Consider the following 23,281-nt stretch of genomic DNA (forward strand, 5'->3'; position numbering starts at 1 on the left):
GGAGTGCCGGGCTGGAAGCGGGTACGTAGTGCTTTTCCGATGGCTAGCTGTGTGAAGAGGAGTGACTTACCCTTCTGCAGTCCCTGCTTTCTCTTTCACAATGTACTATGCAAGTTTCCTGATATAACTTAAGGTTATATATTACAGCCCAAAGACTCGTGCCCGTAAAGAAGAGAGGTGGGAGTAGCGTTTGGGATTCCGTACCTTAAAAATACCTTGTATACATATTTTTACGCTGTTGGAAAAAGGAACTGTTAACACTTAAATCTTCCTTACCTTTGGGGACTGTAAAAACTGGCATCTTCAGAAGGGTTAAAATTTCACATACTTCGCAGGGTTAAAATTGTTTGAAAAATAACCATTTTTGCTATGGAAATTAAATTTAAAATTTGATAGGACAGAAATTAGGGGAAAAAAACCCGGCACATGGGCACTCTAGTTCAGACTCACTTAACAATGTTAAAGTTTTACTCAACTTACTTGAAAGGTTTAAGTTTCTTACCCTCTTTCATCTAAAATACTCTTCTCCTAAAACAAGATCGTGCATTGAGTTTTCACATTTTCACCACACTCCATTTGCTTTGAAGGCAAATTTACTCTAAAAGTTTTTTAATGACTATGTCATTGTTAGATATATTTTAAAAGACCGGAAGGTTTGAGTATTTTAATAGTTCATCTCTGTTGTAAATGAGTCACTGCACAAAAGCATGAACAGAAAGTAAGGACTTCTCTGCACTTCATGCAAAGTGCGTTATTTTAAATGACAAACCCCTGTTGCTTTAGGACTGGAGACGCTGTTATTTCTCTGGAAGTTTTTTTTTTTGTGTGTGTGTGTAGCTGTGATGTATATGTTATTTTGAACTGCGGAAATATGTCGAGCCGAGGCATCTACCTATTCTTTCCTCAGGTATCCCAGCAGTTTCCTGCTATGCAAGTGACTGCTTAAAAGAAGGCTCAGACCCTGCCTCCCCCCGCAAGAAAGCCTTGGGGCCAACCCGGAGGCAGTCTTAGTGCAGCCTCACCTTGATGCACTCTGTTAACAACTTACGGCCATTTCAGTCAGTACTAATTAAAAACACTCCTCTCTACTCTGTATCAGAAAGCAGGATTTCCTCCTTTCCCCCTGATTCCCAGTCTTTGTTCTTAGCCTGAGTTGCGAGATGTTCAGTGACAACTCGCGTGGATGTAACTGGCTAGGTAAGACACTCTACTCTGCATTATAGGGCTTTGCTATTTTATTATTATTATTTTTTAAGAAGCAATACAGCAAGAAATATGTAAGTATTTCTTAAGTTATACAGCTGTTTTGTATGGCAGATAAGGCTTAAGAATGTAATTGTTACTGTTCAGCAACATAAAACTGCACCATGGAAAGAAGCAATAAAAAAGCACACTTGGATGTATAGAAAACAAAAACCACAAGGCCAAATCAAAAAAGCCACTTGAGACACGTAGTTGTACACAAGGCAGAAAGGAACTCCAAAAAACCTTCGTGGTTTATCGGAAAGCAATGACTCCTTAACTGCAGTAATTCATTGCATTCAAAGCAATAAGGTGCTGCTGCTGTAATGCATTACACCGATTACACGGGTTTGACGGAATATGCTCCTTAGACAATGTGTAGAATGCACAAAGTTTGGAAAACTGTCCCCTGACGCTAGGTATGCCATGCAATGAATTGACTCTCCACGGTTTTTCCTCACTTCTGCATACCTCCTCTGCAGTCTTAAGTAACAGAAAGACCAAAGGAACACGAAAGCTTGAAACGTGGTGTTTATTCAGTTCTTTTTTTGAAGTTCTCAATTTTAAGTATATTAAATGTAAACATTTTACTCACTTCATAGAGAGCTCTTTATAGTACAATTTGTTTTTACTGTATAATATTTTCAACATTGTTTTCCTTTGTAAACGAGTTGGTTTGGTAATTAAAAAAACTGGTTATACTAAGTACTCGGCTTCTGCAACCTTTTCGGATTCATGACATCCCTCACGGCAGGAAAGCCAGAGAAATGGGAGAAGGTGGGTTATGGGTTGCTTATCCAGGGTTTTTTTTGGGGGTATTTTCTGCTCACAGTTACCAATAGTCAGTACACAACCCAAAGTGATGGGTGCAGTAAAGGTTCATCTGCACTCAGCATTTTTTTGTGGCAGACCAATTGACTTTGTAGTCAGAGGGGACAGATGCTTTCATGCTCAGCCAGAGCTGTGCTACTGGTACAGCTTTCTCCAGGTTCAGCTAAGCGGATGCAAGAAAAAATGTAGGGGCGGCATTATAGGCAACCAGTTGTTTGGAGAAATACAACAGCTTCGTTTTGAGTCCTTCCAGTGCAAAGAAGGATGATGCTAAGGAATGTCGGACCACATTTTTTTAGTATTTTTCACACAACGTGCTAGAAAATATCTACCTCTTTCACACATGCCTCATGAACGAGATTACATCTTATGCTCACAAAACATTCTATTCGAGTACTCACAAGTAGGTATTTTAAAAATAAGATGAAGGCCAAAGTACAACATTAATATTATTGCTGTAATCTTAATTACAGATTATGATAGTTCAAAGTGTTTACCTTGTATTAGAAACTGCAGACTCTAACAAAGTTCAAAAAAACAGATCACATCTCTCACTTTTATATTTTTACGTGGTCACTGAACAATATCTAAAGGTGTAGAAATATTTGCATCATCAGCTTTTTTCCCCTGATTTGGATACTTCACATTTATTATAAAAATAAGCAAGTGGGGAAGTTTTGGTGGACCTCTGTGTGGCATGGAGACGAAATTCGACTTGGCGCATTTAGTGTAATCTTTATAGCCTTGTTTATCTGCACTTTGATTCTGAACATGATCTCCACTGTCGCCATGATAACGTACAGCATAGTACAGAAAGAGCTGCAGATGGGAGCACCGCGAGTGTCCCTGCGCTACGGCAGAGCCCTCTCTGCTCCTGCCTTGTTAGCTCTATTGCCCCCTTGGAACAGCTCTTCTCATGTCGGTTGTGTCCATAGTGCAGTCATGTTTACATTCCCCCCCTGTAGTTTATGGAATTTATATATCATATTTTAGCTCACTTTGAGTTTCAAGAATTCACATAGATGCGAGACTGAAATTCTCTTTTGTTTGTTTTCTGAATTCAGTTTCTTAAGTTTTCCATCATTTATGACACTTCCTTTCTGGGTACAGATTACTATCTGAGATGACGACTCCTGGAATCTGTTGCTCATAACAGCTTTAAGATTAAAAACAAAAAAATACTGCTGTCTGAATCATGTTCCTATTATTTTTGTGTTAGAAAAACGGGAGTTTCTGAACTACTGCCACACTTACGTTACAGTGGACTAGGAAAAATGATGAGAGACAAGTTTTGACAACCCATCACAGGCAGAGTGTTTAATACTTGTACTAATTTGTCAAGATCAGTTTTTAGGAGCTCCTTGAAAATGTATTTACCAATGCCTTTTTGAGCCTTCAGCTAGAGTTATCATGCAGCTGTTCTATTATGAGGTTCTGGCACCGCTGTCCCCAACCGTGGTTCGTCTTGGCAAATATTACCCTCTTTATTTCTGAAACATTAGTTAACGAAGAGCCCTTAAATTCCAAACCTTTAGTTCTTGTTGATAACTTAACTTTCTGCCGTACTTCAGGTAAGCAGAAGCATCTTCCTGATGGATTAACATGATACAGGCATAAAAGTGGCTTTTCCTCAAGATGGGTGGGACCTGTCTAATAAACATGAAACTGTTCCTGCAGCCCAACCCCTGCTTTGTGTGAAACCTTTAAAATAACATAAGCAAAGAAAAAACCCCTCAGGTTTTCCCTATTCCAGGTAAGTTCCTAGACAATGTTCAACTCTTCCAGGCATCCATCCAAGGTTGGATACTAGAAAAAAATGTATTACGCTACAAACCAAAGCTTTTTGATCTGACATGTTCTCTCGATACTAGCATTCTTCAGTACATTTTATATATATATATATATATATCTGTACTTTGGGGTTCTTGGTATTCCTATTTTTCTTTAGATTTCTGTCTTGCACCACTGCCAGGACTTCCCAGTCTTTTTATATATGGTGACTCAACTGGGGAAATCCTATGCCTGAAGAGGACTGTAACCAGGCTAGAGAGCTATTGAGGCCTCAAGTACCTCAACTGTTGTTTCCAGGAAGCATCACTGATGTTTTTAAATGAGAAAAATTTGGGTTTAAGTGCAAAATTTTCCTCTGAAAACTGTTTTTTTTTCCCCTTTGAGAAGTACTTTGGGAGACAAATTGGCCCGTCTCTAAAACTGCCACTGACTAAAAAGCAGTCAGCAGAGCGCAGAGTGCGGCCTCATTCCAGGCACTGTCCTACCGGTTTCAGAGTCTCCCTGACTTTTGGGATTTCCTGCGTCAACGGTGCTCAGAAAAAGTTAGGGCTGGGTTTCAGGTAATTCACTGCTACCTGCATCCAGACAAGAAAGCTGCAGCATCCAATATAAAAAGAGTTTAAAAAATCTGGCTTGAGGGAGGTTTTTAATTAAAACATTGTAATGTTTTAATTTAAACTACTGCAGAATGCATATTTGATGTACTTGCTCAGTACACTATTTGCACATTACATCATTTACGTTTATCTTAATTTTAAAAAGACTTGTTATCAATACGCTACCTTACCAAAATTATTTTATGCACAGAAGAAATTAAAATAAGGCTAGAGATTGAATGAACGCTACCTGTTCCAGAGTGTTTAAAGTTGATTCAAAGTAACAGTATCCTTTGGCAGATCAACATGATCCAAATGTTCAACAGAAATACTTTGCAACCAAGCTGTAATACACTGTACAGGGTTCAGTAACCAGCTGCTGACAGAGGAGCTGCTTCTTCCTCATCCCAACTTGAAAGGTTAATTATCCAGGGTTGGAGGCCAGTCAACGTCAACAGACTAGAAAAGCAGGGGGGAAAAAGGCAAATCAGCAGACTCGGTGTTTTACATACATGAAGAGATTTGCTACTTGCTATCAGAACTCGTCAGCTATAGGCTAAGAGCGGAAAGAAACAGTGAATAAAGGGCACTAAGATAAGAGACGGGGGACAAGACAAGCAGAAGACTGTAGCATGAAACAGCCCCCTCTCTCTAGCGGCTCCACGTGTGTCTGGAGAGAGCTCTCTGGGAGCTGGGCTTTCTCCATAAAGCAGAAACACAACTCCTTGTGCTCCTGCTTCCCAGCATCATTTGATGTTGGGCTGCATTTACAGAGTGTCCAGAACTGTTAATTACAAATATGACCCATCTCCATCTTCCACTCATCCTACAGATGGGCCATTACGATGTGAAAACAAGTAACCTGTTGATTGATGCCACAGAAATACTCAGGTATTGGGCAGTGCAGGCAAGGCTCGAGTAGAAAACCATCACCCGTCTCCAAATCTGCCTCCTGAGTAAGGAAAACTTGACTAGAAGAATAAGCTGTCAAGCATTATGCACAAGAATTATCTAGGCAACTTCATTAACAGTCATCCTGACTGTTAGTCAAAAGGGACAGAACGTGCCTGACGCTTCATTAGAAGCAAATGTTGTAATTACTACCACTTGGATTACATCTTTCTTCCCTGGCCTCCCTGAGGCCACGTCTCCAATTCCCTTTGGGCATAAACTTGTTGCTCACCCTCTTCCAAAAGCAGAACACCCTACGCTACCATAGCATCATCACTTGCGATCACAACACGGGGATCGCCACACAGCACGTTAAACACCTTGGCTTCAAGACTGCCTACGTTAATCATACCTACTCCTTGCCTAATCTACAACTGCATCAAAGGACTAGGCTCTGAGCCTGAGTTAAATGCATTATTAGCAAGATGACTAATTATTTTCATGTCTCTAGACATCTTTCACAGTTATGTCCGATAACCTATCCGTATGAGAGCGATGCTTATCACCCCAAGCCAGGTGTTCCTGTTTTCAGAGGCAACTGAAGTGTCCTCTGCAAGCTCTCTTCCTGTATTATCCTACAAAAGATAGCAAAAACCTGTATGTCTCTTCTGCAAAATGTAACACAGGGGCAGTTTTCCAGAAATACAGGAGAACAAGCGTGCTGATCACTGGCTACTTGAAATGAAACCTCATGTTTCAAATAAACCTTGCCAAACCACTATGTTAAATATTAAATTCATATCTCTACATGCATTCTTTTAATCAAAACAAATTTTGTTTTTTCATCTGACTCCAGCAACTAAGCAGATGTAATTTCTTGCTGTGTTTGAACCAGCACTGAAAGAGGAAGTCAAATCTCTCTTATGTTTCAACTGACCCTGTTTTGAAAAGAAATGATGTGGTACATATAACATTGCTAAGCTCTCTTCCAGTGGGTGCTAATAATAAAGCGTCATCAATTCACGGAACATCCTCCCATCCCTCCCCGACATGAATTCAGCAGAGGAAGCCTGTCACATGTGGCAGCGTGCTACAAACCACAATCTTTGCATTAACATCAATTTTTCTATTAACTGCGGTCAGGAATGTTGATTTGGTTAGAGCAATTCCACTGAAACCATCTCACAGATGCAACTATATTACTAATTTCCAGAAAGATAAATAGCAAACAACTTACTTCTACATCCAACTCCAGAATGTCAGCAGTTCTGTTCAGTAGGGAGCCAATACTGGGCTTTGTTCTTCCAAAGTCTCCATGCACAAATTCTTTAATGTAGCTAGAAATACTGGCTAAGGAAAGGTGTATTTTACCGCAAAGAAATCAAAAGGAAAAAAAAAAAGAGCATGGTGAAACACATGCAAAGCAAAAAATGGTGTCTTTTTCTACTCCTAAGCCAACTTGCAGCGAACATCCTGTTAGGATCATCCTTACTGTCCTGTTAAGCCCACACCCATCTTTAAAAGACTTCCTAATTCTTGGCTTCTGACTCTAATGCCAAAAACTGCACTATTGACCTGTATTTTCTGTTTTATTCCAAAGTGAGTGGTGACTTTATGACAAAACCATTAACTTGCAAGTAGCAGCAATCTACAGTCTGCATTGCAGTGCATTAAATATTGTGGAAAAGCTTATTTTCTATAGTGAAAAGTTTTCAGTTAAATTAGAAAAAGCTTAAGTGTGTCTTTGACCAGTACACTTCCATAGCTAAGCACATACTTTAAAACTATCAGAGTGGTCATCACAAAAATACACACACTTGGGTAGCATTTTTGAATGAAAGCCTGAATGCGAAATTCTGACCTAAAAGCAAACATTATGCAGCAACGTATGACTGCTGAAGAGCAGGGATTTAGAAACACCGCAGTGATAAAAGCAGGAAACTTCCCATTACCCAAAGTAATCAGCAAGCTGTTTCGTAAATGCCTTGTGTAACGGCATCTAAGGATACGTTCCTGCTTGAGTCTTCAGATGCAGGCGAAAATGATGCTCATCTATGTACTCAGATTTCATGGTGTGAATGATCCGACATCTTACAGCTAAAGGCCTTCTGTGAAGAACCCGAAGAGGTGTCTTCTGGTCAAGTTTTAATTCCTGTTACAAGAGGTAACAAAATAAATGAGGAAGGAAACGTGCAACATACCGCACAGATTGTAAGAGTCATTAACATTGTTAACCAATCACATCTTTTTATATTGTATTATGGTAGTTGAGTAATCTTCGAGGCGCGACTAATTTTTTCCATGTTTATCAAAGGAAAGGAGCACAGCCATCTCAAAGGCTAAATGAGAAGGCCTCATATGAACGCAAACTAACGGAATCGCAAATACAGAGATATAACCTTGAAATCTCCACAGTCCTTTGCTGGAATGACTCCAGGATTTAGAAGCTCAGTGAGAGCCTCAGGGCAATCAAAAAAAAAAAAAAAATCCCACCCACAAAATGCTTTGTCTAAGCTACAGTCAACCCCCTAGAAATAAAAGTGAGGAAAAAAAACCCTGAAATGAGATTAGATCTCGTAACAGCCTTTTTAACCCACCCCCTTTCCTAAATGAGCTACAGCAGTTTGAAAGGCAACTTTTCAGGAAATAAGTGGGCCTGCTAAAAAAAAACACGTCACAACAGTTGTCTCCCTGGACTGTAATGGCTCAAGCCCTCGCTTTGAGAATGATTTCACGGCCAAGACCCATAGGAAATGGTGCAACACAACAAAAAGGGAACACACTTCTCCATCAGCAGTATCTCCCTGACCAACATCTGGAGAAAGTTGTCTTAAACGCAGCGTGCTCACTACACCGAGCACTTTGTAAGGCCTCTTTGCATTTTTTGTCACAGACATTTCAAACTCCTAATTGCTGCAGCTGTGGAAGAATGTTTTAGAGCTTGCAGAACAAAAGACCTTCTCCACTCCTTTCACTTACGCAAAACACTATCCAAGATAAAGAAAGGGGTGCGGGTGCCAGATTTCCTCCTCTCCCATTCACTACTTATTATTATTTGGTATACTGGAAGGTCAACATTATTCATGAATTTGTTGCCTTGGCTAACGGCCAGCCAGCTCTAACGCCAGGATGACAATGGTGAAGTAAGGAAGGGTGAGAAGGGGGAAGGGAGATACGAAAGTCCCTACAGCAAGAGAAACCCCCATGAAGCAAAAAAACAAACCCAGAGAAAGAGATATGCCCATGGCTGCATGTATATAAACTCTCCCCTAGGGCACCGGGACAGGTACTATATAAATTAGCAAAAAGAGCTACAGATACCTTGATATCATCTAGAAAAGCAATATCTTCTTTCCGTATTGCTTTGTCTGTCCATATTAAGGCACTATAGGTCTTTGTCTTTTCCTCTTCACCTTCCTTCATACGACCAATTGCCTCTCTAAACAAAAGAAATTAATTACTCACATAACATAAGCATAATTATATAATGCTGTGAGCAAGAATGCTTGCAAAACTCCCAAAGCATTGCTTTGAAATCCCTTGCCAGCGATGATAAATACTGACCTGGTGACGAGCTGTAAATCTCGAACCTGTATTTTGTCTGACGAGTTATTAATTGTCTGTGATATTTTAAAAAGAATCAGTTAGCAAAACTGCTCAGTTAGAGAAGAAACACATGCTTTATGAGTTCCATGAGGTGCAAATGATTTACCTGCTGAAGTCCCTTCATTTCCTCAGCAGTAAAATGTATTCTACGAGGATTCACAAGCTCAATTGCAAAGGGCCTTCCTGGCAACATGCACAGTCATAAAACATAAAAACATGTTGTTCTAAATTAACGTTTGAATTTATGCAGTAAGGTTGGAAGGTGCGAAGATCGTCTGCTGTTATGCAAACAGGGATAGGACTTGCGGGTTTAGGGAGGTAGCATCAGATGGAAGGAAAGAAGCAAGGGACTTTTTTGGCTACTAAACCCCAGTATCAGCAATAAGTGCAAATTATGACTTCCCAGAAGACATCTTGTACAAGTCTCTGCTAATTAAAAAATAAAATAAGAAAAAAAGTTAATTAGCTTATTTTCTGTCACCTAGAGCAATGCCCAGGTGCAAGATGATGTTAAATCCCGCTCCCTCAGCTAAACATCTGTTGCAATAGCTGCACTTTCTGTGCTCAGGGCCAGGGATGATCCCCAGTATAAGCAATGCCAAGAACTACACTACAAATCAGACAGCAACTGGAACACATCGTTGTGAATTTTTACCTTTTCTTTCCCCTCCTCCTTTGGCTATAGTAACTTCAGCGTATCGGAAAGCGACTGACCTTTATAAAGGACTCAAGTTCACAAAGAAAATGAGGCTTCCCCACTCCCCAGTGACAGTGAGGTGAAGTAGAAGGACCCAACAGAAACAAGACAGGAATCAGTCTGACATAAATGGCTTAAAAATAGGAAGTGAATCAAATAAAATACTCTGAACAAGCTACGCATTTCCACGCATCTGTGCGGCCAAGGACACTGAAAAAGGGCTCCTCTTTCAGTTTGGTTTATGAAACTGTTTGGTCTTTTGGAATAAATACATAAATATCACCCAAATGTTTCCGAGAGAAAATTCCGAAGCATGCCTAGGCACACACTTAAGCACTTCGCATTCAGCAAGGTCTAACAGGGTAGCTTCGGTTAACCTTTTTGTTTGTTTCTGTGTTTTACAAGGGATGTTCCAAGCCTTACCATTGCCTAGTGTTCTTACATCCACATCTTCTCTTCCGGAGGAAGAAAAGTTAAAGCCTATAACAGATTTGAACAAGGGAGGTCAGATTTTATTTTACATTTTTAATACTCTCTAACTGAAATATTTTCTTTCTAAACTTGGTTGCAAATATACTTCAAAGAGCTACCTTTACAAAATGAAGCCTGCACTGTATTTGAAAAAGTCTGGGATACTTATTGTTTATTGGATCACGTTCACAAGTTTGTTGAAGAGCACTCCTAGTTACTTGGCCTAAATGGGACCGCCACAACCCTGAAAATGTCCAAAAAAAGCAGTACCATCTTAAAGGAATTCCACTTACTAATTTTGTTCATTTCTCACCCAGCCAATTCAAGCCTATGAATCAAATCAAACTGAGCCATCTTCCTCCAAAACACAACTTTTTATCCTAAATAAACCCAATGGTTTCCAAAGATTTCAAAGAAATTTCTGCTAGTTGCACACGCCTGGACAAAAGAGAAAGACAATTCAAGTCCAAAGTGAAAAGTAACCTCTGCGTGTTTGGTTTTATTCATCTTTCAAGCTACAAAAAATGTACCGTTGGGTATTTAGTTTCCTTCATCGTACCCCTTCCACCTTTAAGCTTTGCCTGAAGGAGGAACGGGGGACCAAACCCTGCACTAGAGGTAACTTTGCAGCTCTATTCCAAAGGGTCTCTGAAAAACAGATTGTTTCCAAATTTTTGTCTCCACAGGGAACACACACAGCATAAAGATTTCCTCAGTTTTTATTCTCTCTCATTTCTCTGGTCATAATTATGACAACTATATAATCATCTTCCATGGTCATGAAGGTGTATTTTGACCATACTATCAGAATTTTCTTAGGTGGGAACGCTCCAGACCCTTAATCACCTTCACAGCCCTTTGCTGGACTCGCTCTGGTATGTCCACATCTTTCCTCTACTGGGGAGCCCAGAACTGAACCCAGTGCACCAAATGTGCCTCCCCAGTGCTGAGAAAAGGGGAAGGATCACCTCCCTTGACCTACTAGCAATGGTCTCTCGATTTGTTTATCTCTCTTGTCAACATTGCTGCGCATGCACCTCTGGCAGCCACCTGTAGTAGTTCCGCAAGCTGAAATAAGGTGCTACATAGCACCTGGCCTAAAGACATGGTCTGAGGATTTTCCTAGTGTTCAGGCTAACAGATCCACCAGGAGGCAGGAGGAGAGGAGGGGAAAGGAGCTGTTTTTTTCCCAAACGAATATTTAATGTGATTTTTCCTTGGGCCTTCTATGTCTCTAATTCCACATCTAGTAGATGACAAATGATGGGCAATGATTATTTCATCTGGATAATCCCTGGATAAGCATTTAACTTGCGGAACTATGCACTGAACAAAATAAATTAGTCGAGGCAAGAAACACAAAGGGGTCGAAGGTTAGGCAGATATTATGGAACACTGATGGCAAAACCTTCTTGTTACAAGTCATTTTATGAATTACTAACCATTAAGAAGTATGGCTAAGCAAAAATACTACCACATAAAACCATAATATTTGCATCATCAGATCAAGTGAGGAGATATTTTAGAAGGATAAAAGACACTGCGTAAAACAAAGCAGTCATCTGATTACTCACAGATCATAGCTAAAAGAAGTTTACAAGCTCGGACTTGGAAGGGTAAGAGAGGGACAAAGGAACAGTTTTTTTCACTTACACTCTTGTATTAAGTAAGTAGCTAGTCAGAAAAAATATTCTAGTAATGATGAAAAACATATATGGTAAAAGGTCTCCTAGATACTTACTATCCGCTTTAAATTTTGCCATTAGATGTTCTGAAATCAGTTCTTCCACTGAGGATTCCAGCTTCCGCTCCCCATCAATAATCCAGGGAGTCTGAGGTAAATTCCTTGAATATTTGTTGTATCTTCCTGTAAAAAACAACTATGTTACCTGTAATCATTCTGAAGCAATGGACAAAAGCTCCAGTATTGCACAGCACAACACATTTAACTTTCATTGGAGCATTGTGAAAATAAATTTACAGGCTTAAACTTGTTTTATGGCAAGAGCATTACAGTAACAGTATGAAACGCATGCTGCTGCACCTACGAGAGTTTCAGTATCCGAGACAGCCAGCTTAAAGGCAGAGTTGGAGGGCCTACTGCTGCAATCATACCTTCAGGTATAACCACAGAAACAAAACTGTACGTAGCCTGACTCAACTGGAAATGAAAACCCAGAGGTTCAAGCGCCTAGTCTGAGTCAACTTAATTCTGAATGGAAAAATTATTTGTTTGGATCAGACCGTGGTCTTTAACCAGCCTCCCATACCAAACTAGTGCTATACATATGCCTGTCCACCAACGTACATATGAACCAGGTGAAGAAGTTCCCACACCCCCCTATAGCAAGTAGTTCAGGTTTCAGTCCAAGTTCTGGCATTGTCTGAAAGTTTAAGAAAAGAAACCCAAACTAAAATGCTTTGGCTCATTACAAGCAAAACCATGTGAGCAAAATGTGTCAAAAATAAACCAGTACACATTTCCAGAACCTTGAAAAGTTGCCATGTAAAGAGATTGCCATCCCCTGCCTGATTCCAGTCATAGTCCTGTGTTATGTCACACTAGCACGCCGTCGTCTCCCGTGACACAACTGCTATAACCAAAGAACAAGTCTGACACGGATGATCAAGACGAGTTTTCTTATTGACAGGTTTTATAAGAAGTGAAAATATGCACAAAACAAGGAACTCATTCACAAAGAACAATGAGTAACCCCCCTGCACAAACAAGTTTCAGTCTGAAACCTTGCATATAGAAAATAAAAAAGGAGTTCAAAGTAGCTATGCATATTATACAGTGTATCTGTCATCTCAATTTTTCTGGTTTTCAGTATCATATTTTCCTATTTCTAACAGTGTTTCCTTCTTGGGTTTTGATCTGCAGAAAAACCCACACAAACAAATGGGGAAACTGACTAATACAGTTTCACTGGGGCAAATAATGAAAGCACTATGATTATCAGCTTCACACTGCTAAATTCTCTTTCCATAAAACGGAAAAAGGAAAATAATACTTTTTTTATTCTCTCGACTCCCTGTTCTAATAATTTTAGCTTTTGATCTGAACAAGAGTGGGTTAAACAAACACAGAAGGGGTTTCTCGGTTTGACGGCTTCTCCTGAACCTTCAAAAAAAAGTTGGGGGGGAAGCGTTCAGTGAACACCAAAGAGAAGGTCAGGAGGGCAATACCAGCTCTGAAACTGTGCTTACAAATTAAGATCCTGTCTCATTTAAACTGCTGTAATAACAAAATAACAGTACTGTACTCAATAAATTCTTCTCTTCTGGATTTAATTATTCAAAACTTAAAAACAACATCCTGCCTGGATTTTTTTGGTTTTGTTTGGAACAAGCTATAAACTATAAATTGCAAAACCACTATTAAACCACACGCAGAAAGCTAACCCTCTGTCTCTTTCGCCATACAGATGAATTCTGATAAAACCATCCAACAGAGCAACCTAAACCAGTGTGTTTGGAAACGGCTAAAAGACACTGGATTCGTGAAAATGTACATCTAACTGTCTAATCAGTAATTAAAAATGAGAAACAGGTATGTACAGAACACCAAGTAGCCCACCATAAGAACATTCACTTTTGCATTTTTTCTTTCCATTTTACATTTTCCTTTAGTCAGGATTTGTACCATCCTTTTAAACATAGTATATTGGATTAAAATTGTAGGGTTTTTAAAAATAATCTGTTTGCACCTATTTAAAGAAGTGGTTGTTTATACACAGGACTGGGGGAAGGGTAGATGCTCTTGCAGGCAGGTGATAGAAAAGTTTAATCATCTCAACTCCGGGACACCAAGGGTTGTTGTATTACCTGTCTCACCCAGTTATTTCAGATGCTGTCTTGGTTTGGAGGGGGGAACTAGGAAGAACTAAGCTTTCCAAAACTGAACCTTTACTAATTGCATTAAGATTAGCAGTTTTGGATGCAATAATATGCAGAAATGGTGAAAACCTCTGAATCCAAATCAAAATCCAAGCAAGTGAACAGCACTGCCAAGAGCTTATTTAGTGGCGAAGTGCCTTTCCCAAACCACATCTTTATTATGAGGGAACATACTGCAACTCCAGTATTTGCAGGGATAATGGTTTTCTGAAGGAGAGAGCAAGCTTTGACAACAAGGCAAAATTCTTTGTTTCATAAACTGCTTCTGGATAAGCCCCCTTAACAAGCAGGGGCAAAAAATAAGTTGTTTTAAATTTTCACATCATCCTGTGCTGTCTCTAGAAGAGAGAATTCTTTCATCTCTCAAAGCACAAGAAAACCAATGGCAAGGAAAAGCAAGATCTTCCTAAATATCCAGAAGGGAGGTGTGCCCGCACACTGGGAGCAGCCGGAGCGACACCGTCCCCTCCTGCAGCTCCTGCCACGGGAACCTGACCTTGGCCCTGATACAGCTCCCACTCCTCTTCAACCGTATTCCACCATGCACTTTCTCCAGCTTTAAATTCACAATGTAAGAGCAGGCAAATAGTTTTGATTTTAGCATGTTGGTCTGTAATTTCTAACTTCTGACAAAATCATATCTACAGCAAAGGCAAGAATAATTTCTTCCCCTTTCAAAGCGGACTCTTAGCCAGAGCTAGATTTGGTTTTAATTCTTTGTTTTAATTACAGCAATCAACAAATAGCAAGAATCTTCTGGGCCTCACAGCAGTATTATGAAGTTATGTTTAAGACAACACAGCAGCAAATAAATGGATCACTTTACCAGCGACAAAAACTGCACCATTATTGCACTGAATTTCCAGAGCAACACAGAGGTTCTTTGGTGAACTTGGGGGACATGGAAAATGCCTGTATAAAAAAAAAAATTAAAAAATACTATAATACCAGAACACGCTGGAGCATCATCATACCAATAATGGCATGAAATGACAACTTCAGTTACACAAAACACAGCTACAGTATAAACTCAGTATTCACGTTGAAAGCTGGAGCACCGAGAAATGGACAAACATTAAGCAAATCAAGAACACCACATTGCAAATACTTTTGTCAATCTGTCATCAAACATTATTGAAGTATAACACTCCAAAGTGCGCTAATAAGATGTACCATACTACAGCTATAGCAATAATGAAACTAAATACTGCATGAAAACTATCTTTAGGATCTATTACTAAATGTTTGCTGGGAATCAAAGAAAAAAGCTGCGAAGACTTAGTGCAATTAAGCACAGTTAATTACAGAGAAAGCGTCTATTGATGTCTTCCCACTGCTTGTGATTTTTACCATATTACAGCACTCAGTGTTTTCTTAAAACTCAACCCCTAACATTTTGGAAATATGGGAAAAAGCCTTTCTTGTAAAGAGAAGCTTGCCTTACAAACTCTAAGGTTCAAAATACAGAAGGAAACTCCATGATTTCTAAATCTCTTCTGTGGTTTTGGGGATGTACATAAAGATTTTTGAATGTAAATGACTGGCAATGTTACAACAAACTGTTTTCAGTTCTAACCGTTCTAAATCCCATGCCAGCCCAGAGGTCTGCAGTGACGTACTGCTGAAAGCACAGAGCAGAACTGCAGCTCTCTGACCCACAGCTTCTCCTCTCTGCTGCTCCTGAGACAATCAAGCAACGAAGCACTTCTACTGATGGGAAAAAGACTGTCATTTCTGTCATGTCCAGTTTTCCATTCTCTGTGGCTTAACTCAAGCATTTTAAGATTACTCCTTAATTAAAAGATCTGGAATGACATTTTATTACCAGAAGAATATAAAACACAACACATTTTAACCAGTAAATTAGCAGAAGCTAAACAACTAAAACCTATTTTGTGATCTCTTAGCACGACTTACCCACTTAATATTTTCCTCCCCATCCTAATTCTACACAAAAGCACAATACTAAGAACTAGTTTCAGTATATACTTACTTGAGAAAATCGTCTTCTTTTATCTTCTCTAGGGCTTTTATAACTGCCATTCTAGTGAAAACAGACTGCACAGTGAAATAAAAAAATGAGTCAAGAACTAAGAGAAGCTAAGAAAGAATATGCCTAAGGAAGAAACAAAACCCTAAAGCATACACACTGTACACTTCTCACAATACAGTTTTTTCACTTGTGTTTTGTGTTTTCTTATACCTAAAAGCAACTCTATATCAGCAAGAACTCACTCTGATCTTAACCCTCACTTTAAGAGAGCATCAATGAGCAATAGGTAATTTTGCCAAAATCTGTGCAAGTAACTTTATGCACAACAGGACAGCAATACAACTAATATGGCTGACCGACTGGAGCGTAACAGTTATTAAGTTGTACAACTAAGATTTGCCCCTTTGTTTCTAGAATTTACTACTGTTTGTACATGTTGGCTTCCTCACTCTGTTTTTATGCAGAAAAAAATAACAAGCGCCACTGACTTTCAGCAGGTCTAAAGTTACCGCCACACTTCCAAAGAAACCTACTCCAACTCCTCAGAATATTCAATTGCTAAGCCTGCCCTTTGGTTAGCCGAAATAAGTGCTAAGCTTATCTCTGGAAACTATCTTATTTCAGATGATAAACAAAAGCGTGCAAAAGAAAGAACAAAAAAAGTAGTGCTTGGCAGCTCAGGTCCAAATTTGCAAAATAGATTAAAACCAGAATCCTAAATCCATGAACAGAAACCAAAACCAGCTTCCCCATTTTCAAAAGTTAAGTATACCTAAGCCCCAGTTTTTATCCCAGTGACAGTAGGCAGCTAGTTCTTCTGAAAATAAGACTGTTGAGTAGGTATCTGCTTATAAAGTTCAAAAGTTCATTCATACGCAGAAGTAAGGGCTCTGAATGGTAGGGTGTGACAGTTCTCCAACCGTGGAGGGCAAGCAACTTCAGACTCCCAAGCTGCATCGATTCACAAGGGTGAACTGATAGTAAAAGCAGTAATAATAGTACAATAGCAGCAGGAGCCACGACTACCATCCTCCAGGCATAGCCAGGTGCTGCTGTTGATAACTCAAGTGAGGCTAAGGCAGAAAACACAGAATTGAGCTTCTGAGAACAGGAGAAACAAGTCTTGTAACAGATGAGGTGGAATGCTACTTTAGGAAGGCTGAGAATAGTAGAAGGTCTCTAAATGAACCTCCTAATTAAAGCATGATCAGCTATGAGATCAAACCATACTGCCAAGAGTTTTATCCAGTCAGGTCTTGAAATCCTCCAAGGATGGAGCCCAGACACCCTCTCTGCATAGCCTGCTCCGCTGTCCAACTGTCCTCGCGGCAAAAAGTTTTTTCTTACATCTACTCCAAACCTCATATTACAACTTCTTTCTGCTGTCTCTCATGCTGCCACCATGCACTGTGATGAACAGCCTGGCTCTCTGTTCTCAATAATCTCTCTGTTGGTACTAGAGGGAGATTCAGTTGGGTCTCCCTGAAAGCCTTCTCTTCTCCAAGCTGAAGAAGTCCAAGTTTCTCAGGCTCCTCCTAGGGCATGTGCTCCAGCCCCCCAACTGTCTTGATGGCCATCTGCTGAATTTCCAATTTAATGATGTCTTTTTTGCAAATTGGATTGGGGATTTGGAAAAAAAACTGAAAAGTACTGGGTCGCTTTGGGACAATTCAAGTCTTTGCTCTAACACAGAGCTCCTGGATGCCTTCAGGAAAACTGCTCTTTCTCCTTGTAAGCGTAAATTAGAGACAATAGCACTTCCCCTCCTTGTAGAAGAGATAAACTGGAAACCCCTTAAACTAGCAGCAGATTTAAATAACTGTCTACGGCAGATGACAGAAATTTTCACTCAGAACCAAGTTTTTATACTACTTCTCTGATTAACACACCCCTTCAAGCACAGCTTCTTTGTAAGGATGAACTTGTGACAGCTCTTCAGAGTCGGTATTTTTTCCTTTCGATTCCCCTACATCTTGTTGCCTGTGTGGTTTTAACAGCCAGGCCCTGCTGGTTTAGCTCCTTATGTGGGATTTCCCCCCTTTTAAAGGAAAGCAATGCAGCAAGCAGTGAGTTATAACAATGCAATCCTTCTAAAAAAAGACTTGCATTTATTGGTTAGGTGGAGTAGAGTAGGCAGAATTCCTGGGTCAGACTGCCTCTGCCAAATGTCGGTAGACTCTTCACCAGAAAGAATAAAAGGCCTTACACAGGCTTCTGATAGAAGTTACTTGTTCTCCCTCTGATCACACCAACTGTCCTACTTACATCAGTTTCTCCCCAACTGTTTTTTTATTCTTACATGTCCTCTTTTCTGCCAATGAATTGTGTGTGTGCTCAGGGCCTGCAACAAGTGGCGAGGTCCCTTTTCTTTTCTCCCCTCCTCTAGAGGTAGACAGGATAAAACCAACCTGCATGTATTGTGTCTTTCATTCAGATCAGAGGACGTGAAAACTGCAATGTGATCATTCTCTTTCAGCTGTGGAGTCTCATCTTCTCAATGTGACTTATCTGAACTGTTTCACCCAGAGAGAGCTTGAGGATCATCTTTTATGCTACATTTAATGCATGACAATCAAATTCCTAGATCTTAAGGGAGGTATTTACAGAGAACATTCCCAAAATTACGGCCTTTAGATACTCTGGAAAATGAATGAAGAAAAGCACCGAGCGCCTAGTTTTCCAAAGCAGAGAAACGTTAACTGAATAAAGGAGACAACTTTTTTTTCAGACAACTGAAAACTGGAGAGACTTTTCATGAAGGAAAACCAGACATTAAATACTGACTGAATACCCAGATAAATTCTTCGTTGTAGCTACTGCTGTGAAATTCTGAATGTCAGAAAAGAAACAGAGCAACGATGAGATCCTACCTGTTTGTTCTTCGCTGGTTTGAAACAGTCTGGGCAGGCTGTGGCTCTAAATACAGAAATGAAAATTAGCTGCTACTCTTACAGAAAAATAAATAAACAGAGAGTTATAACCACAGCATGTACAGTGTCTTTGTACCAATATGTCCAGTATCTCACTTGCACAGCTTAGGACCGAGCACATTTTAAAATTAACTTTATCCTAAACCCCAAACAGCGGAAGGTGTGCATTGCTTGATCTAGACAGAAATGATGGACAAAGCTGTGTAATCTCCTTTTGCTCTGACCAACGCAACGTGTCTCAGCTTTGAGATGGGATTGAAAAGCACACAAGAAGTTTAGCTTTCAGTCCTTCCTAATCCTTCTCAATAAAGGTCATGATTGATGTTTAAGTTCTGTGCAAGATTTGCTGACATCTTGAAACCTGTACTTGCTGTTCTTAGATGCTACAAACTATAGATTCAAATTGCTGCTTCTGGATAGGAAAAGTCAACTTACTACAGAAAAAGTAACCCCAGGTGTTCGATACCATTTGTGCTTTGCCTCTTCAAAAGGAAACCATTGCCTGTTTCACGAAAGTGAAAGCCAAGTCAGTGAAACCCTTTTTCTGAGTACTGTAGAGGAAGTTGCTGTTCCTATTAGTGGATTTCTATGTATGCAGTTAGAGACAAATTTCTAGCCTACAACACAATTTTCAACGCCTCTGTAACTACGTTAGACTATAAGGATGCAGGTCTGACCTCTTGCTGTTTCTATACAAGCAACGTGCCTGGCCAGTTTGTGACACAAAGCACCACTACTTACCTCTTCCAGAATTTAAATTTAAACATAAATCTCCAAACATAAACTAACAAGAGTCAATTCAATCTTCGTGTCAGACCAAAGGTCGCTTTAGCACACCTACCTACACATAATTGTGTAAGAACAGCTTGAGAGATGAGAAATGCCATACTTGGAAAACCCACCCAAAAAAGAACAGCTTGAGAGATGAGAAATTGCAGATGCCATACTTGGAAAACCCACCCAAAAGCATACCTGGAGGACTTCAAGTTGAGACAAGGTCCCGCTTTGCTTCCACAAAAAACATGACTGTCATTACTAAAGCCGTGACAACTGTCAAATTTACCATATTTACATCAAAACCAAACCATTGTCTCAGAATATGCCCAGAGCCAGCCATTCACATATGCAGAATGCCTTGACACCTGAGCAACTACCATGTAATTAAATTAGGTAATATGCTGTCACTTCAGAAAAACATCTAAAACCTTTATTGTTGTTTAAGTACGCTACAAAGAGAAGGCAAGTAAAGGGATATTGTCAAGTCACATGGAATAAAGCTGAGGAGTTGGAATGTGGAATGGAACTACTTTGCAGTTTTCACCTCTACAGTAATTCCACTTGGAGCGCTAACCTTGGCACCATAACATGCTTAGCAGCAACAATTCTGAAAGGTCACAAAAAGGATGGAATGATGAGCTGAAGATAATTGCCAATAGGTTTCAGAAGAAGGAAGAACACTACAGGAAACAAGACCTGATCAAGTAAAATTAAATAAATAAGAACAAAAGGGTGCAGGATCCAGAAACTTTTGAGTTTTTACAGGATTGCAGGTACCGTTATTTAGAATTGTAGACGGGCCTTACTACTTTCTCCCCCTTTTGCCCAGTCTTGAAGAAGCTGGACAGGAAAGAAGTTCAGCAAATGCTGGTAATAATTCTTCCTAATACCGGGTATGTCACCAAGAATGCATTCCCTCACCCCCTATGCCAAGACATATGAAGTATGCAGTCGTTGAAAACCAAGTAAGTGGCATATTGAACCTTCAAACAAAGATCACAAGTTGCCAGAAGGGGTAAAATCAGGGAAATACATAAAGGCTGCAAAGGAAATATCTAGTCTCAAGAACTGAAGGCCCTATGCACCAGGGAAGTCAGAAATTCTACGCTGAGCCTCTTTCTATGCTAACATTTAACTTGCAGTTGGAGCACAAATGATGAAACTGAGCGAAACTTAAATCTTCCAGGAAGCATCAGCAAACAGGAAGAGTGCACCTAATTATCCAGAATATACTACAGCTAGATTTTGAGAAATCAGATTAAATGGTAGCTAAATTCACAGAAATATTTTGCTTCTTTGTGTATAGCAGACGCCCTACTGGGCCAGCCCAAACACTATGTGTAGTGGCCAGGGAACTTCCGTTTGTTTTAATCAACCAGCTAAGTTCGATTAATTCACTTCAAAGGCTTCCCTCCCATCCATGTCTCCTGTAAGAGCAGGAAAACCTAGGCATGACCTCAAAATATTCTCCCACCTGCAACTACGTGGTTATTAATTTATTTTTTTAAATGATACGGCTATACTGAAGAGGCTAATGGCTTTGAAAAGGGCTGAAATGGAACAACTTATCTGAATGTTCTCCTTCCAGTCAAAATCAAAATTCCGGATGATTTTGTTTATTGGTTTAAAAGCACAGAATTAACCAGAGATGGTGTAACTTTAAGCTCTGCAACTCTATCTAAATATGAGGAAGTTTAGATGCAGGCCCCATTCTAGTTTATAAACACTGCATATTCTCATCTGTAGCAAATCCAAACCAACAATGTTGCACAATATTTAGATAAAGATCTTTTGTTATTTATATAAAAACTTACAGGAAATGGCACTCCTCGTCGGTTTCTGGGTGAGCAAAGACCACGCTAACTTCAAACAAACTCTAAATTAAAAAAAAAAAAGAAGGCAGTAATAGTTTTTTAAACAAACAGGAAGGATATTCTCAAGCATCCTTAGTATTAGGAAAACAGTAAAGAGGTAGAGAAAAGAGAAAATAACCCATTTATTCAACAACATCATCTAAAGACATTAAAACATGTGCCATAACAGCATTTGCCTTTCTGAAGTAACCAAAGATGATCTGAGGCACTTCAAAAACATGAGTGACCTACACATCATAGATACGAGCCCCATTTTGCACAGGGGGAACTGAGTCAGAGACAGTGTATGCTCAAAGCTTATTACGGTCACTAAACTTAACAAACCTTCTGGGAGAGTAGTGCATAGCGTGGAATAAAGATAAAACCCCTGTAGTAGTCACCACTGTAAAATTTTGTCAGGGGCTTCGTTTGCAATGACTGGATGGCCTTGGGGCAAAGAAAGGCAACATGTCCTAACGGACTGACAGCTAGACCAGAAACTCTAGTGTAATCTCAACTCTACCCCCAATTCCCTCTTTGGCCTTGGGCAAACAACACTCATTACTTCTGTTATTCAGATACCAGAGTACCTCAAGAGGGCTATTGAAAAGATTGGCTAATATTCAAGTGCCTTGTAGATAAAGAGCACTAGACAAGTAACTTTTATGGTACAATGATGTCTGGAGTGCCTCAGTGCCTAAGTATCGTAGAGCTCTTGCTAACTTGGTATGTGAGAAGTTTGTTTCTTCTTGGATCATCTTCAGGGTAACTAAGTGTTTCTTTCTTCACTAAGGCAAAAGGTATGCTTTCCATTAGCACTCCTGGGAAAAGACAATCTGTAATTATTATGGAAGCTGACAAATCAATGTAAAGACTAAGTGAGTCTAGTCCTGGGGTCAGTCCTATGGCTGATGACAAGTAAAAACTGCAGACTGCCTTGTCCTCAGCAGGAACGGTAGCCAAGTTTGCAGATATTTTACATTCAAGATGATGGTGTTTCTGAATTTGTCTGGCAACATCTGCATGTCATATTCAGTCAATGCATTTCAGAAACTTTTTAAGAATGTTAGTCAGAATCTGGAAGTTGGAAACAGCATTTGAAAAAACATTTCTATGCCTACATACAGGTATTGCAGGTTCCAACGTGCCTATCTATCTCTAGCATTCATTAAAGTGAACAAGGACCAATCTTTTATTCGTCAGTATGTTTCAGAAATGTACTTTATCCATAGAATTTAACATGCTAACAACCTGAACAGTTTATCTCACAGAGCAGCAACAGTGGTGGCAGTAATAGGAGAATAAAGAAGGAATGTGTGAGCATTCCTTAGCCTCTGGAAAACAGAGATCCTGGAAAATGAGAAAACTGAAAAAGTCTCATTGATAAAAGGAGGGCGGCAGCCCAAGAACAAGAGATTTAGCAAAAGACTATGATGGTTTCAGAAGACGCAATGGTCTATGTGTATAAAAATGAAGATCGGACTCCTCTGTATTGACACTTGGAGATCTCTGGTTTAAAGAACTTCTCCCCTGCTTCCCCCTACACTGAATATAAGAGTAGTGCAACTTGTTTATCTGTTAATGAGGAAAAGAAGTATCTATTTTTATTTTTTCCCTCATATATATAAGTGTATAAATATATAGACACACACAAGCACATATTAAAAAAAAAACAGAGAGAAAAAAAGTGTTTTGTTTTTATA

At 39.6% G+C, this 23,281-nt stretch overlaps 1 protein-coding gene across 1 annotated transcript in view; it reads right to left on the bottom strand.

Annotated features, from left to right (window-relative positions):
• Positions 1-4,880: 4,880 nt before the first annotated feature.
• Positions 4,881-23,281, bottom strand: part of PUS10 (pseudouridylate synthase 10) — a 30,933-nt gene continuing 12,532 nt past the window's right edge. Inside the window, exons 6-17 of the mRNA XM_009886075.1 lie at positions 21,540-21,601; positions 18,889-18,934; positions 16,019-16,083; positions 14,852-14,937; positions 11,867-11,992; positions 10,078-10,134; positions 9,064-9,140; positions 8,916-8,971; positions 8,673-8,790; positions 7,361-7,503; positions 6,589-6,688; positions 4,881-4,919 (exon numbers count right to left, since the gene is read on the bottom strand). Of these exons, the coding sequence (XP_009884377.1) occupies positions 4,881-4,919; positions 6,589-6,688; positions 7,361-7,503; positions 8,673-8,790; positions 8,916-8,971; positions 9,064-9,140; positions 10,078-10,134; positions 11,867-11,992; positions 14,852-14,937; positions 16,019-16,083; positions 18,889-18,934; positions 21,540-21,601 (975 nt within the window). The remainder of the gene's footprint in view (positions 4,920-6,588; positions 6,689-7,360; positions 7,504-8,672; positions 8,791-8,915; positions 8,972-9,063; positions 9,141-10,077; positions 10,135-11,866; positions 11,993-14,851; positions 14,938-16,018; positions 16,084-18,888; positions 18,935-21,539; positions 21,602-23,281) is intronic.

The sequence above is a fragment of the Charadrius vociferus genome, unplaced genomic scaffold (assembly GCF_000708025.1).
Source record: "Charadrius vociferus isolate BGI_N301 unplaced genomic scaffold, ASM70802v2 scaffold455, whole genome shotgun sequence".
NCBI lineage: Eukaryota > Metazoa > Chordata > Aves > Charadriiformes > Charadriidae > Charadrius > Charadrius vociferus.